At 33.8% G+C, this 18097-nt stretch overlaps 1 protein-coding gene across 1 annotated transcript in view; it reads left to right on the top strand.

Moving 5' to 3' along the window:
* The window catches only part of NDC1 (NDC1 transmembrane nucleoporin), a 47824-nt gene that overhangs the window by 6915 nt on the left and 22812 nt on the right, over nt 1-18097 (top strand). Inside the window, exons 5-11 of the mRNA XM_039886610.1 lie at nt 903-1041; nt 4990-5098; nt 10127-10178; nt 11878-12013; nt 12818-12910; nt 14402-14483; nt 16343-16501. Coding sequence (XP_039742544.1) covers nt 903-1041; nt 4990-5098; nt 10127-10178; nt 11878-12013; nt 12818-12910; nt 14402-14483; nt 16343-16501 — 770 coding nt within the window. The remainder of the gene's footprint in view (nt 1-902; nt 1042-4989; nt 5099-10126; nt 10179-11877; nt 12014-12817; nt 12911-14401; nt 14484-16342; nt 16502-18097) is intronic.

Here is an 18097-nt window from a genome sequence, read left to right as displayed (position 1 = left end):
ACTGTTTCCTCCTTGGGGAAAGATTTCTTCCCCTTGGGAAGGCTTCCACTGCCAGCTGTTTCTTCAAGAACACTACTAACCAGCTCCTCCTTGGAAAAAGATTTCTTTTTCTTGGGTTTGGAGAAAGCAGAAACATATAGGTCTTTCTTTCCATTCTCCTGAGGAGCCAAGGAGGTGGCATTTAGGTTGGAGTTTGAAGGAAGACAGTATGGGAAGAATGAAGAAAGATAATTTAAATAATTATCACTACCCTCTTCAGTAGAGTACTGTCATAATTTTGAAACTAATGCAGTTCTTGTACACATGACATTGATAAAAATTGCAAGTTGATTGTGACTTTAAAAATCAGAAATGATTACTAAGTAATCTTAAGTTCCTGTTCTCCACTGACTTTAAAACAGTGTTCATGAATACTACTGAATACTTGATTTTCTTTTGTACCCTAGCTATTATCATATAAGGCAATTTTTTTTTCCCTAATGGTGACACATTTTATTCAGTGAAAATGGTCCCCATGTGGGATTGCCCAGTTATCAGAGACAACACAGAGAGAAGCCCAAAGTTGTAGGCACCTCTATCAGGTATATGTAGTTTGTTTATAGTTCCAAGTGCAGTTTGCCAGCTTGTAAGCAGTTACTTAACTACCACAGGGGACATTCTTACTCTTACCAGCTTTCCAGAGAACAGAGCTAGAGAGTTAAATAAGGGACAGAGTCTCGTATGTCAGGGAAAAAGAGTTTCAGTAATCTTTTGCCCACACTTAACCTAAAACAAACCATTTCGTTAGAATTTTGGGCATTTCTTTAGTGATTAAGTCAAAGCTTTGCCTTTAGTAAATATGGAGCCTAAAACAGTGATGCGTCCCTGACTGTTGAATTAATAACCTGACTTTTTCCCTTCAGCTTCGATAGCCCTGTTGGACAAACCTGCTTAAATGAGTATCACCTTTTTTTCCTACTGGCTGGAGCATTTGTGGGCTATTGCTATAGCCTCCGGTATTTTATTAACAACATGAACTATCTTCCATTTCCCATCATACAGGTAAGCTGTCATTTGAGAATTACCTTATGTTAGAATTTGGCAGAATTAAAATTGCCTTGGCGTTTGTATGTATAACTGGCCTCACCTAATTAAAAATAGATTGTAGGACTGAGATTCTCAAAATGCCATTTGGAGAGGAGAGAGTTATTTCATGAGACTTGAGCATATATGTTTGAGAGCTGTAGCTGCCTTTCCTGCTCCCTCTCAGAATACTGCTTTGCTCCGTTCTTTCCCTCCCTGCTAGGTAGTGGCAGTTGCTGTGACCTAGCAGGGCTGGGGGAGAATGAGGATGACATTCATGCAAAGTACCTCTGTGCAACTGCCACCTTCTTTTTGAACCTAAGAACTTCATGAACTTGAGGATATGCAAGTAAGTATAGAATATATCAGTAACCGTCTCAAATCCTTTTTAGAACAAGGTATGATATGTATAAATAAAAATTTCAGCTGGCTTGATTGGAACAGTTTAAACTATCTTTTAGTAGATTTTTAAAAATCTGCTAACCAGGTAGGAGCTGTCTCTGGAACTCAGAACCACCTTCTCTGGCAAGAGAGAAAGAAATCATTTGAGATTCTTACTGCAGGATCAAGGCTCTCCCCAGGCTGTTCCCACTACTTCCTGACTGTGCTATTATTTGCTTCATTCCCACTGTGCAGGCTGAGGACTGGGCTTTGGAGCAAAAATATTAGAACCAGCCCCTTCCCACTAGAACCCAGTCTAGTGGAGAGAGAGGGATGTATAAACAAATCGTGTCATGAGGGTGTAAAGTTTGAGAGTGTGGTAGTTTAGAGTTCTCTTGGTGTAACTAAACATTTAACACGCTTGTTGCATTCATGAGAACAGTCTGATGAAAATACACATATAACAAGGAGGTAGTGCTCACAGAAAAGGGTCTGGCCCTTATCTCCCTGCAGTCTGTAAGAGTATGAAGAAAAAGTCTGTTTTAGAAATTCTTTGTATCTTGTGAAGATGAATTAAAAGTAGAGTGGTAGCTTTGCCACCTCAAAGTTTCACAAGGAGAAAAACTCCAAAATTTTGTATGGGAAATCATGTTTGGTCCAAATATAATTAAGAATATAGAGAATTAAGAAAAGAAAATATTCAAGAAAAATAAGATACCCCCAAATCTGTTGCTCCTCTGTGGACCTCAGTTGAAAGTGACCATTTATTTAACATCACAGATGTACAATAATGTGAACATAGGAGCAGTCTAATAATTGACAGTGCTAATAAATTATTGTTTTCTACCACATATTGTCAAATTTGTAAAATTTGACTCCTCAAATTTTTTGTGATTTCTTTTGTTAAAATTTTAGATTTCTTTTTATACCCTAGAAGTTTATTGTATTATGGTACTATTCAGCTTTGGCTTCAGGTTCAACTTTGGCAGAATGTTGAATTTTAACATTTGGCTATTTGGTATTCGGCCAAAACATATTTTGAGGGCATCTCTTGTAACCATGAGTGTACAGTGGTGTTTGGTCTACACAGTTGGGTGTTGTTATCCAGACTGGGGTTGTTGGTGCAGGAATTTTGCTGGATGGGTGCAGTGGAGTATGGAGGTAAGGATTTTGGCAAGAATAGTTGAAATGATGGCTTTTTGTGCTTTGGACCATAGTTTCTCATCCATCAGGTTCATAACTGTCTGTGTTTGCCTTGCTGGATACACTCACTTTCCCAGAAGCCTGAGGGGGAAGAAAGACACTATACCTTAGCTTGCTTTCTTTAGTCCTAAGAGCATGGTGCACAGTGTATAGTCTTCTCTTGTGTGCTTTAAGTTGCTAAGGGAAGCAGGATTGATGGTCAGGAAATTACAAGTTTGATGTGAGAAATCAGGCCCATTCCTTCTGAACCTGTATAAATTGATGTGATGGTTTAGCCTTTTATTATTTTTTTTAACAGCCATGCCGACCAGAGATTGTTAGATCTTAAAAAATTTTTTTACAGCAATGGCAAGTATTATTATTATCATTTTATTATCATCAACCTTATTTTTTGGTGCTGCCTGTCAGCCATCTTCCCAAGAGTATAATAGTATAATTTTTTACTATAAAATATTCAAATACTATAGGGAAAGTAAAAGTTCCCTTTGGCTACTCTGGTCAGTCTCCATCTTTGCCTTAGAGATAGTGACTGGTTTAGTATATATTCCAAACCCTCCACTGTACATTTACATATGTATGTATCTGTGACACCATATATTTTGTGGGGTGGGTTTTTCATAAATTGTTTTACACTGTACATATTCAGTAACTGCTTTTTCATGTAAAAATATGAAAAATTAGATCTTTTAAAAGATATATTAGATTTTTTTTTTTTTAAACTTGCTACACAACTAAAACCAGCTCCATTGCCCTTATCAAATTCTTAATGACAGGGAAAATCAGGATGTTAGCGTGAAATAGGGAATGAAGAAATGGATGTGCACCAAGACAGGTGCTCTAGGCCAACAAGACTTTGAAAGTATTAAATAAGGTTGATAGATCCTGGCACATGGTAAACATTCAGGAAAGGGTAGCTCAGAGCCAAACCACAGAAGAAACCCAATAGGGAATTGAAAAACACTTGAATTTCAGAGCAAGATGAGTGCATATAGCTATTCTCTGCATATCTGCTGAAATGTCTGTACACTTGTGAGTAATGGTTAAAGCGAGAGCTGCAGTGGGAATAGTACAGAGACTTTGCCCTTTTTATTGGGGTGGATTGAAGGGAAAAGGTGTTAACATCCAGGGACTGCATAAAATAATGCAGTTCCACATCTTGCACTTTGAAAATATTTGAATAAGCCAGTATATTTGAAGTTGTACAGTTAGCGACTGAGTATTCATATAGGCTGCATTTTGCGAGATACTGTAGGAATCTGCATACATGGTATGAAGATGTAACTTCTACCTAAGTACTATAGTTTTTTGCTGTTCTTTAACTTCTGAAATTTCATAAAGAAGGATGTCCTAAATTATAACAAGCACAAAAGAATACATATATTCTTACATATACATAAATGTAGTAATACAATTACAAAAGAATTTGGAAAGTTCATCTTTTGTTAATTAGGTTTTCTTAGATTTCTAATAATTAAAAAAAAATTTTTTCCGTTGGCATTTTTTGAGCAGGAATGGGAGAGGGGTAAACTCTTGTTTCGCAAAAGCGTAGTTTTTTTTCAGAAAAAAGTTTTATATTTTTTCTTGTTTCTTTTGCCTTAGATTGATAGAACTGGGAAGTTCCCATTAAGAAACTATTTAGTTGGTTCAGCCTTATCTCACAGATACTAGATAGGAGATATGACTTGCTCAGAGTTGTACAGAAAGAAAAGCACTAGAACTCAGGTCTCTTGATCACTAGCCTAGTGTCATCTTCACTGCCTCCTATTTTTCTGCAAATAGCATTTAAAAAAATTTAATGTAGAGGCAATATATATTACCATTAAGATTGCAAACTCTGAAGATAGCCTATCCGGATTAAAATCTCAGATTTTCCTTTTGCTAGTTGGAAACATTGGTTAAGTTACTTAATCTCTCTGTGCCTCCTTGTTTTTCTCATGTGTAGGTTGGGGATAATAATAGAATCTCCTTCATAGGGTTCTTATGAGGTTTAAATGGATTAATGTATGTAAAGTGCTTACTTAGAACAGTACCTGGTCCACAGTAAGCACCCAAAGAATGTTAGCTGCTATTGTTACTGTGATTTTTGTACTTCACCTCCATAGTCTTTACTATAAGTATAGATTGATATTGTTAATCTTTTCATTTCTGATCTCATATCAGTAAGATAATATATTAAACATTTAAAATCAGAAATAGTTCATGTTTTGCTTCTAGAATAAACTTTGTCTTTTTATGCAATGATTATGTTTTATATGTGGACCGTTACAGTTATATGCTTGCTTTAGAATGAAGTAGGACCCCTGTTTGGGAATGTTACTTGATTCTGTTTTTCTTTTCCCACAGCAATACAAGTTCTTGCGCTTTAGGAGATCCCTGCCCTTATTGGTTAAACACAGTTGTATGGAATCACTGTTCCTGATTAGAAATTTCTGCATCGTGTATTATTTTCTTGGTAAGAATTTCTGCTTTTTGATAGTGTATTTGTTAGGTGATAGCTCAGAAAATGTCAGTTGCAAAGTCATCGTTGTTTTTGTATGTTTCCTCTACTTGTAGGTGTGTGATTAGCCTAACTGATTTATCATTTAGATTGTCAAAAGTATTTCATTAAGGGAAAATCTTGTTAAAGAAAGTGTAGTATATACATATAATGGAATATTATTCAATCTTAAAAAAAGAAGGAAATCCCATCATGTACTACAACATGGATGAACTTTGAGGACATTATCCTAAGTGAAGTAAGCTAGTCACAAAAAGACAAATACTGTATGATGGTACCTAGAATAGTCAGACTCTTAGAAACTGAAAGTAGAATGCTGATTGTCAGGGACTGCTAGGAGGGAGAAAAGGGGAGTTGTTCAATGGGTACAGAGTTTCAATTTTGCAAGAGGAAAAAGCTCTGGAGATCTGTTGCACAAGGCACATATCCCACTTAATGGTTAAAATAATAAATTTTATGTGTTTTTTGCCCACTTAATGGTTAAGATGATAAATTTTGTGTGTTTTATAACAACAATAAAATGTATTCTTTAAAAAAAGGAAAATATTTTATGGCATTTGATCATTACTCTGGAAATAGCATACTCCTTTTTATAAGTTTATAACTTAGTACTAATACAATAAAAATAGCCTATTGCTAAGGGAACCTTGCAGAATTTATTAACATGAATATAAGTACAAAAATACAGCTTTTTAAATATAATGCACAGTACAAGTTGGATTGAAAACATTAATTTCAGTAGCAACACATAATAATATAAATAAAATCCAAAACTCTAACATATTGTTTTCAGACCATAACTTTTTCTGATCCAAATTTTTCCTATGAATGTAATTTTACAAAATTGTTCTCACTGTGTATAAGCCATTTTGTTGTCTACTTTTTTCAGTTGTAGTTTATATTATCCATATTTTTTAAAATAGCAATTTTTTAAAATTGTCATTCTAATGTTAACGTTTTGTTCTGTTAACCTACTACAATTAGCCTGGCTGTTCCCCCATGTAGGCATGCCTCATTTTACCATGCTTCATTGCACTTCACAGATGTTGCGTTTTTTGCAAATTAAAGGCAAGACCTTCCACCAGCAAAATGATTACCACTCTGTTGCAGTACTCTATTGTGTTACTCTGGAACCAAACTATAATATCTCAGAGGTGTGCCTGTAGTCAGTCGTACATTGGGCTGACATAGCAGCCATGTCAACATTTCCATGGGCAGCTGTTTCTTCAATGACTCCGTTTATGTTCCATTCAAATTTTATTTCATGTGCTATCACTTTTCTTTGTAGCACTTTGGTTTTTTTTGGCTAGTTTCCTCTTTTAAGTTATTCATTTTTATAAAATGTCATGTGGGTTTATCATGGCAGGCAAGGAAGCAACACAACTACATGCTTTGTTGTCTGTGCTGAACTGAATAACTGATGTGAGTGACCATTCACCAAGAGACTTTTTTTCTTTCTTTTTTCATATTAATTTATTTTCCAATTATAGTTGATATACAGTATTATATTAGTCTTAAGTGTACAGCATAGTGATTAGACATTTATATACCTTACGAAGTGGTCACCTATATAAGTCTATTACCTACCTGATGTCATCCATAGTTATTACAGTGTTATTGATTATATTTCCTATGCTGTACTTTACATCCCTGTGACTGTTTTTATAACTGGCAATTTGTACCTCTTAATCCCTTTCACTTTTTTCACCCATCCCGCTAACCCCCATCCCATCTGGCAACCATCAGTTTGTTCTCTGTATCTATGAGTTTGTTTTGTTTGTTTGTTTATTTTTTAGAGTCCATATATAAGTGAAATCATGGTATTTGTCTTTCTCCACTTTGCATAATACCCTCTAGGTCCATCCATGTTGTCACAAATGGCAAGATTTCATTCATTCTTTTTATGGCTGAGTAATGTTCCATTATATATATATTTGTCTTTATTTGTCTATTGATAGACACTTAGGTTTCTTCCATATATTGGCAATTGTAAATAATGCTACAATGAGTATAGGAGTGTGCATGTCTTTTTGAATTAATGTTTTGGATTTCTTCAGATAAATACCCAGACGTAGAATTGCTGGGTCCTATGGTAGTTCTAGTCATAATTTTTTAAGGAACCTCTATACCGTTTTCCATAGTAGCTGCACCAGTTTACAGTGCACAAGGGTTCTCTTTTCTTCACATCCTCACCAACACTTATTGTTTGTTGATTTATTGATGATAGCCATTTGACAGGTGTGAGATAATATCTCATTATGGTTTTAATTTGTATTTGTCTGATGATTGTGATGTTGAACACCTTTTCATATGCCTGTTGGCCATCCCTATGTCCTCTTTGGAGAAATGTTTGTTCAGGAACTCTGCCTATTTTTTAATTAGATTTTTTGTTTTTTTGGTGTTATGAGTTCCTTATATATTTTGGATGTTAACCCCTTATCAGATGTATCATTGGCAAATATCTTCTCCCATTCAGTAGGTTGTCTTGTTGGTTTCTTTTGCTGTGCAAAAACTTTCTAGTTTGACATAGTCCCATTTGTTTATTTTTTCTTTTGTCTCCCTTGCCCAAGGAGACGGTTCTAAAAAATATTGCTAAGAGCAGTGTAAAATCTACTACTTATGTTTTCTCCTAGGAGTTTTATGGTTCATGTCTGACTTTTAAGTCTTTAATCCATTTTTTACTTTCAATTTTAATTTGAAAAAATTCGAAAAACATTTATTTATTTTTGGCTTTTAGGCATTTTAATTTTTCAGTTACAGTTGACATTCAATATTATATTAGTTTCAGGTGTATAGCATAGTGGTTAGACAGTTATGTAAATTACAAAGTGATTCTCCCCCCATAAGTCCAGTAAACACTCGTTTCCATGCATAGTTACTATAATATTGACTATTCCCTATACTGTACTTTATATTTTATATCCCTGTGACTCTTTAATACATTTTGAGTTTATTTTTGTAAATGGTGTGAGAAAGTGGTCTGGTTTCATTTTTTTTGCATGTATCTGCCCGGTTTTCCCCATACCATTTATTGAAGAGACTGTCTTCACCCCATTGAATATTTTTGTCTCCTTTGTCATAGATTAATTGGCCACATAGGCGTGGGTTTATTTCTGGGCTCTGTTCTGTTCCATTGACCTGTGTGTCTGTTTTTATGCCAGTACCATGCTGTTTTACTATTTGTCCTTGTAGTATAGTTTGATATTAGGTATTGTCATACCTCTAACTTTGTTCTTCTTTCCTAAGATTGCCTATTTGGGGTTTTTTGTGGTTCCATATAAATTTTAGAATTATTTGTTCTAGCTCTGTAAAAAATGCCGTTGGAATTTTGAATAAAATAGCATTAATCTGTACATTGCTTTGGGTTGTATGGACATTTTAACATGTTAATTCTTCCTTATCCATGAGCACGGTATGTACTTCCATTTATTTGTATCTTTATTTTCTTTCTTCGATGTCTTATAGTTTTCTGAGTACAGGTCTTTTACCAGCTTAGTTAAGTTTATTCCTAGGTATTTTATTCTTTTTGATTCAATTATAAATGGGATTGTATTCTCCATTTCTCTTTCTGATAGTTTGTTATTTGTGTATAAAAATGCAACCGATTTTTGAATATTAATTTTGTATCCTGCTACTTTACTGAATTTATTTATTAGTTCTAACAGTGTTTTGGTGGAATCTTTAGGGTTCTCTCTATATAGTATCTTATCGTCTACAATAGTGACAGTTTTACTTTTTCCTTTCCATTTGGATGTTTTTGATTTCTTTTCTTTGTTTGACTTTTTGTGGCTAGGTCTTCCAATACTATGTTGAATAAAAGTGGTGAAAGTAGACATCCTTGTCTTATTCCTGATCTTAAAAAAAAGTTTTTTAGCTTTTCACCGTTGAGTATGTTAGCTGTGGGTTTGTCATATATGGCCTTTATTACGTTGAGATATGTTCTCTCTATTCCCACTTTGCTGAGAGTTTTTATTATAAACGGATTTGGATTTTGTCAAATGCCTTTTCTGCATCTATTGATAAGATCATATCATTTTACCTTTCATTTTGTTTATGTACTATATCATGCTAATTGATTTGCTGATATTGAACCAACTTTGTATGCCAGGAATAAATCCCACTAGATCATGTGTATGATCTTTTTAATGTGTCGCTGAATTTAATTTGCTGATATTTTGTTGAGAATTTTTGCATTTTTGTTCATTAGGGATGTTGGCTTATAATTTTCTTTTTTTGTAGTGTTTTTGTCTGGTTTTGGTATCAGGGTAATGCTGGCCTCGTAAAATGAGTTTAGGAGCCTTCCCTCCTCTTCATTTTTTTGGAATAGTTTGCAGAGGATAGGTATTAATTCTTTTTTGAATGTGTGGTAAAATTCAGCTGTGAAGACATCTGGTCTAAGACTTTTGTTTGTTGGGAGTTTTTTGATTCCTGATTTGATTTGTTAGTAGTTATCCATCTGCTCAGATTTTCTGTTTCTTCTCGATTCAGTCTTGGAAGAGTGTATATTTCTAGGAATTTATCCATTTCTTCCAGGTTGTCTAATTTGTTGGCATATAATTGTTCATAGTATTTTCTTGTAATCCTTCAATCACCAATGGACTTTGAAAAAAGATATGTGATTGGTCACAGATCATGGTGTGCATCTATTATCTACATACTGATTTGTGTACTAAAAATCTAGAATACTGTATTCAGTTGCTCACAGTTACTGTGCTGTGGTAACTAAAATTTCAATTGTGTTGTTGGGGATTGGTTTAGTAACCAAACCATGATAACTGAAATATCTAGTTATCAGAACTACAAAGCAAGGACCTCTTGTATTTAGAAATTATTCTCTTTACTTGCCCATTCCTAATCAGTCTAGCATTTTGACTGAGGTCTTGGTGTCTACTTGGCTGTCTCATCAATCTCATATTCCAAAGCATGATTAAGGTTTGCTTTATTAATTTTTTATGTTCATAATGTTGTATTCTTCCCTCTCAGGTTATATTCCTAAAGCTTGGATTAGTACTGCTATGGACCTTCAGATAGATGAGTAAGTGCGCTATGAAAAGTCTAATTTTAACTTTTAGATGTTTTCATCCTTTTAGATGTTTGTTTCTTTCCAGATGTTTTGTTTGATTTAGCCTTTAAGATCTTTAAAAACTGTATTCATTTTTGAATATACATAATTCACATAACTTAAAATTCCAGTGGTATATAAAAGGGTATATTTTGCCTCTGTCTCCACTTGTTACTCTCCTAGAAATAAACAATGATAATTCATATTTTGTTAGATATAGCTTTTATATTATGTAAAAGGGTATACTTTAGTTGCATGGACATGCCTTTCATTTTTCTTCTCAATAATCATTCTGTGCTATGTTGGGCTAGACAACTATAGTGCTATAGCATTATTCTTACTTTTGCCTATGAGGAAACCAAAATTAAGCAGGTTCATGTGACCAATAGAAGATCATAAGTGTCAATCAGATGGCAGCACTGGGGTGTATTCTAGTTATTCCCCATGTACTTTGCACATAGATAAAGCCTTAATCTTTATTTGGCAGATAAATCTAAATTTCTGTTAGTGTTTGTTCTTTTAATTATTAGTTATTCCACTGTGAGACTTTTTGTATCATACATGGACTTCACTAATACCAGTTTTGGGGAGTGGGAATATTGGCATATATAGGTGTCTCTGAGATGTTAGTTTCTACAGTGTGTATTTCTAACTTTTAAAAGTTCCTAGGTAAATCTTAGTTTTATCTTCTGCTTAATTACTAGATATGAAACCAAATGCATGGGTCATTTATTATGTTAGCCCAGATTTTAAACTGGATCAAATGGAAAGAGAAAAATACTAATGATATTTGATAGACATTTAATATGCCTTTTTTTTTTTTTCTCCAAAAAAAATGTTTTGTTTGTATGGCAAAGTGCCTGATTTTCTGTCCTTAATGTATGCCAGAACATCAGTAAATGTTTACTTAAAAGCTGAAAATAACTTTATTTATTGCACCCCTACTCCACAAATAAATGTCAAGTACTATGCTGGGCACTCCTAACATAAAGTGTTTTAAATCTCATAATAGCCCTAAGAGGTAGAATATATGGATGAGGAAACTGAGAATGAGATAGGCCAAGAGATTTATGTAATCATGACACATCACTGGCAGAGTCAGAGGTTCAAATTCTGTTTTTACCATTGCTCCTTGTGTGATTGTAGTTATGATGGCTTTGCTGATTGACTTAATCAAGGTTTTGGTAAGCTAGCATTTATTTTATTTATCATTCTAACAGTTTCTTAAGTTATTTTAAAAGTAAAGATTGTTATTTTTAGGTAGAACTATGTGCTTTTAACTACTGTGAAACTGTTTATAGGATATACAGATACAGGTGAAATCTGGTTCAAGAGAGGTGCTAGTCATGTTGAATGAGTTTTAAATATCAAACTATAAAGCAACAATAATAAAATTTTACCTAGCCTGTAGGGGTATACTTGTAGGTGTGGCTCATTCTTGGAACATGAGAAACCAAGTCCAGTTTAGGTCTACTGTTCCCTGTGGGCCCCCTTATGTACTTCATTAGAAAGTATTACTGAAAGTATTCTAGGGTACAAAATGAGAGGAGTCTGTCACCATTATTATTTACAAATAGGGTTTATTTTTTTTCTCAGTGTTGAGTCTCAACTCTGTTAAATGCTTAGAATGTATTTTTCTCTTAGGATTAAATAGTAATTTCTGCTTTCACAGGCAATTTCATAGGCCTCTTGACACTATGAGTGGCCTCTTGAATCTCTCATTACTCTATCATGTCTGGTTATGTGGTGTCTTTCTCCTGATGACTTGGTACATCTCATGGATACTCTTTAAAATCTATGCCACAGAGGTGAGTGTTGAGTTTTTTGTTAATACTTTTGTGCTTTGGAGTGTACAGGTTTACTTTTAGTAGAGCACTGATCAACATGATATTATACACAAAACTATTTTGGTAAAATGAGTTTTAGTCTCTTCTGAGACTTCATTAGAGATGTATCATTTGTAACCATCATTTACTTTTTTTTTTATGAGGAACGGTGTTGGTATTCTTAATTGTTGGCAACTAAACTGAATGGACTGCTAGTGGTACTAACTATGCTTTATCTATAGGCTAATTCTCTAAAGTTTTCCATTTCTCTATTGACTACATAGTAGGTGGGCTTGAATTTAAAAATTATTTTTATTTGCTTTATATTTAAAATAATAAGGCAATACAATATTATTTGAATGAAATTTTAAAAATTTATATTGAAGAAATATTTTTAAATGAATAGGGATCGATTACACTGTCTTTATCATCCAAGTGTTTATCTTGGGCAGTGAGTGTTTCTGTTTCATTTTACCATTTCTGCAGGTTTGTATCCTTCAAAGGTCTTTGTTTCTAAAATTTATTTCAAAAAAGTAATTAATTAAATAAAATAAAATGTTTCTATTGGATCCAGAGATGTAATAAAATAGGGAGAGTAACATTTTAGAAAGTAGTATGTTTGAATATGTATAACTTTAAAATAACCTATTTTTGCAATGAACACGAAAGATGTTAGTTTGGTAGTATTGTCTCCCTTTATAATAAATTCAGTTAGCACTTACCGAATGTAATCAAGTCATGAAAATAATCGTTTTTATAGTCTTTGTATTTAATTATATTTGATAGGCTCATCTGTTCCCTGTTCAGCCACCATTTGCAGAAGAGTCAGATGAATGCCTCCCAAAAGTTTTAAATAGCAATCCTCCCCTCATCATAAAGGTACCAGAACTGTTTATTTTATATCTTTACATAGTCTTCTCTGACTTATCTTATGGAGAAACTTAATATCTAGCATATTTAGGTATTTAGATAAAATTTTCAAGGGCTTAGAATAATACTGGTATTATAAAAATTACCTACCATGCTACATTGAATGCTATTTACTTTTTCAGTTTTTTTCCAAGTGACTAAAATACAAGTATTTATTGCAATGTATATATACAAGCCAAGCTAATTCTATATTTAGAAGAGATAAAAAAATATTTCCAAGCATGAAATATGCTGATATCCAGCTATATGCATTAGCTTTTCATAAACTCCTCATGGTAGCTAAATGAGCAATATTGGTTTTTATATTTTTATCACTGGATCAAGACGTATCTGTACTCATGTAGTATTGTTGGCTATTCTGATCAGAGGTAATGTTTGGTAGTGTGTAGAGACATTCAGTGAACTCTCTTAAAATGTGAATAACGATAATGATCCTAAAACAGATTTTAATAAAAAGAATTTAAAGAAGTTGCAATATATTTAAAAATCAAACTAAGTGAGAATAAATTGTTTTGACTTAAATTGTATTTTGAAATTTTGGAGTAGATCTACAATATATGTGATCTTATTAAGAGGTCATCATAATACTTAAAGAACCAAAATAGTTAGAACCCATAGTTTCAATTATACTCTGGAAAAGTTATAAACTAATAAGAATATGAATCATTGAGGCTCTGATTACCTTTTTAAATGTCGATTATGACTAATTTAATAGATAAACAAAACATCAGTAATTCACTTGGTTATTTCACAGATCTTTATTTACTGGACATTATACTTAGGGTATAATGATGAATAAGATGTAGCACAGGCATATATACAAAATAATGCAAATTTATTATGTTAAGTACAGTGGGGACTACTTATTCTACTTGAGACCAATATAAGAAAGGTTCACAGAGAGGTCGATGTCTTGGATGATGAGTAAAGAGGTTTTCCAGGAAACAAAATGAAGATTTTTCAGTAAAAAAGTATAGTAGACACTATGTGTCTACTGTATGGCTAGGCATTGCATTTGAATGTGGTAGCAAGACTTTGTTCCTGCCTTATAGATTGGTGGGTGGAACCAGATGAGACAAGTAAACAGGCAATTATAATAAATTATGTTAAGGGTCACATTTGAGAACTGTGTGAGTATATGTTAGTGCAGGAGAGGCCAGGAAAGTAGCAGGAGGAAGTGATGTTTAAGTTTCCCACTACAGAGGAGGGAAAGAAATCGGAGAGTTCTGTAGTTTCTCGTAGCTGGAGCCTGTTAGCGGGTTAGCCTTTACTGGGTATAGGCAGGAAAGATCTGGAAGTCTAAAAAGGAAGGTTAAAAGTTATTTTCTTCATGGAAAGTTTCAACTAATTTCCCCTTAGATATATAATGCTGAGCCCAGTTAAGAAATAGGGTTTTATATAAAGATTTAAAAAAATTAAATAAAATTTTTTTTCTTTCAGTATTTGGCCTTGCAGGACCTGATGTTACTTTCTCAATATTCTCCCTCACGAAGACAGGAAGTTTTTAGCCTTAGCCAACCAGGTATTGCTAAAGTAATAGACCTAATTAGACATGTGTGTGGATAATGTGTTCTACCTAAGTTTATGTGAGATAGGTATAATTAATAAAATATTGCATATGAATGAGTCCATTAAATGAAGTTTTGATTTAAATCTTATAAAACTAAGTGTTTATATTGTTGTGGTTAGATGTTATGTCATCTGGAAGAGTATTTTAAATTTTTTATATTATTTCCTTTAGCCCTCTGGTTCCTTTAACCTGAATAAATTATGAGGTAGATTGACAATTTTAGAGCAGGAAAGCACAGTTTAAGAATCCTAAAAGTTTTAATGTTACAAGAGGTCTTAAAAATTAGGTATTATAATCTCTAGATGGGGACCTAAGTCTCAGAGAGATTAAGTGGCTTAAATAAAAATATCAGAGTTCGAATAAATTCTGTCATTTAACTCCAAGTGCAGACCTCTGTCCTCCTGCCATGCTACCCTGCCTCCCTTAAAAAAATAGTAGATAGAAACTAGATTTGATGGTGACTCAAGGATACTCTTGACAACTCTGAAACATTTCTTCACTGTTACTTGCCAAACTCTTCAAGACTGTAATTGTGCCAGTGCTCTGCTGTATTCCTAGAGGGAAAGCATCCCAGCCCTAGGCACCAGTGGGGAACAGAGAACTGGAATAGCTTTTCATCTACTCTCTACTCAGCTCTTCAGTATTTGCTAAACTTGCCAATTCCCAGATTATAAAATAAACCTTCTGTAGTTAAATGTTGCATGGAAATGAAATCCAGTTATATAATAATATAAATAATTGGAGCCACTCCCTTTTTAGTAGCATGGAAAATCCAGAGCTAATGCTCTAGAGAATAACTGTAGCAATACTTTTCTATCAGACTTAGGTTCCTTAGGAATTTTCTATACATTAAATATTTTCACCAGATAGTCAAGTAAACTATAAAAGGGTGGTATGTTCCCAGCCAATGAACTTGCATTCAGGGGCATATTAAAATTAACAGGACCATTCTTTAATTCCCTAATGGTACAGAGTCATAGCAGTACAGAACATCTTGGGGCCTACTGATGAAGTGTTCTGTTTATTTGCAATTTAAGTGGTATTCCTCTTGAGTTGTAAATGGAGGAAATGTTTAATGAGGGATCTAAGTAAAGAGAGAATGATTATTTGGCACCCAGGATGGGGAAACCAGTTTCAGTGGACTCCTTTGCTATTTTCAACACATAGTGAAACATGGTTGATTTTTACATAACAGCTCTAGGAGATAAAAGTCTTAGAAAATCCAAAAATTATGAGAAGTGAGGGAATAAGAGTGTGGATCACAGTAGTTTAAAAAATCAGATATGTAAAGTCTCCAGGTATAAAGTATGATCATTACCAAATAATGTGTGACTCCTACAGATGTAATAGCAAATAGGGACTATTATACAAATAAAAATGTAAGAGCACAGTGGATTAGACACAACAGTTTAGAGGTCATCGGGGACCATGGAGTGCATCTCATTAGACATGCTAGTGTTCATTGTCTTAGTCTTCAGTCTGTTTAATACTGAGGTAATAAAGTAACCTTGGGCTTTTTATTCAAGCTGTGCTCAAGTGTTTGGCTTTATTTTAGGGATTAGTTAGGGAGGCTTTTTATGGTAAAATAGCAACTTTTTGCTTGTAGACTTTTGGGAAAATTATTTCATCCAAATATTTATTGAACTCCTGCTGTGTATTAGATGGCGTGAGTATAAATCCTCATCCTGAACTGAGAAAAGTGGGCCCTGATGCAAAGTGTAATGCAGCATTTCTTTTGATTTTTCTCCCCATTTTGAGAGGAGACTGTATGATGATCTACATTTAAAAACCTGGTGTTTGTACCTCCTTAGGCGGACATCCCCACAATTGGACAGCCATTTCAAAGGAGTGTTTGAATCTTTTAAATGATATGACTCAGAAACTGGTTCTCTACCAAGAAGCTGCTGCTACAAACGGGAGGGTAATGTCTTCATCATACTCAATGGAACCTAAGAAATTGAATTCTCCAGGTAACTCCTTGTACTACTAAGAGTGGGGAAAGCAATTGCATTTTACTTCTTGAGTAAGGTGACAGTAGTTAATGTAAAGAAATGTATATGAATGTGAGGTATATAATTTTGGGGAAAATCCAATATATGGGCTATTGTATTGAACCAAGAAAAAGACCTGGGTATCATTGTAGATTGAAAAATATTAACTCCAGGGTGGTGGTGGTGGTAAAAAGGCTAACAAAATGTTGGTCACCAAATAGAAGACTTTAGCTTACTCTAAATACAAAGCCTGGTGAATCTTTACAGGTAATATTGGATGCTGTTCTTATTGCTGTGTCTCAGAGATGAAAAGTTGCTAGACAATGTCCAGAGAAGAGCAACTAAAATAACTGAGTGATTTGGGGGTGGGAGCATCACATTCATTGTTAGAAGATTGCCTAATATAATGTTAGTACTCCTTCAGTTTGAAAGATGAAAATCGACAGCAAGAAGTACAATGGAGGAACTTACGCTATTTCACCAAATCACTTAAGTAGAAAATGCTTATGAATGAAAGACTGATAAAGCACTTAATGTTTAGATGCCTTTAGGAGCCAGGCCTTTCATGAAAATGGGCAAAACTGGCTAGGTGAGGATGGTAGCAAGCCAGAGAGCACAGGTTTCATCTAAAGGGGGAAGCTATGGGTTAGCTTTAGTCTGTTCCCATGAGGGAATTTGGACCCAGTATCTGAACTTGTGGTCTTTTTTTTTTCTTTCTTTCTTACTTTTTTTTTTTTTTAAAAGAGAGAAGCCTGAAATCTAAAAAAACTTTTATGTGAAATCTTCCATTTTTTCAATGTCAGCAACTAATCTTGGTATTTAAAAAATCCCTATATGGGCCAAAGCAAACACTTCTGTGTTTTTGCCTTCATTATTCTGGAGTGACCACATACTAAAAACAAATATTATAATTGAAAATGATCGAAATAAGTCCACGAATGTCAGGTTTTAAAAGATTCTAGAGCGTTTCAGATGTTATCAACTTTCAGATTAGCATTTATTTATTGAACAAACAGTTACTGAATGCCTCTTACATACCAAGCGATGTGCTGGAATCAAGGGAATCAAAGATTAGGAAAATGTTCTTAGAACTAACCTTTTAGTGGGAGACACACAAATGATGACAGTGTAACTGCTAAAAGTAAATCTGTCAAAAAGGAGCCTGAATGGATAAGATTATGTTTGATAATAAAAGAAGGACTTTTATGATCTAAAAAGGAGTTTAGATTTTATCCCATAGGGATATAGAACCATTAGAGAATTTTGAATAGGTTAATTTTATCAAATTAGCACATTACAAAGTTCATTGTAATCTTAGGTTGGAGGGATCATGGGTCTGACCAAATGAGTTTTTCATTATTTTAAATTGTCATATCCTATCACACAGACAAAATTTGCCTTTAATTTTGAGGACTTACTGCAAAACTTAAAAACCTCAGTCTTAATTTTTAAATTGATTATTCAGAGATTTGTAATTGCCACTAACTCTTAAAATGTCATATAATGAAGATATGGTACTTTAAATGTATAATGTCTTATGGTGGTTTTATTAAGAATATAGAATATTAGTGTGAT

Source organism: Pteropus medius, unplaced genomic scaffold (assembly GCF_902729225.1).
Source record: "Pteropus medius unplaced genomic scaffold, Ma_sr-lr_union100, whole genome shotgun sequence".
Classification (NCBI taxonomy): Eukaryota; Metazoa; Chordata; class Mammalia; order Chiroptera; family Pteropodidae; genus Pteropus; species Pteropus medius.
The sequence above is the reverse complement of the archived record's forward strand: the minus strand, read 5'-3'. Positions and strand labels throughout refer to the sequence as shown.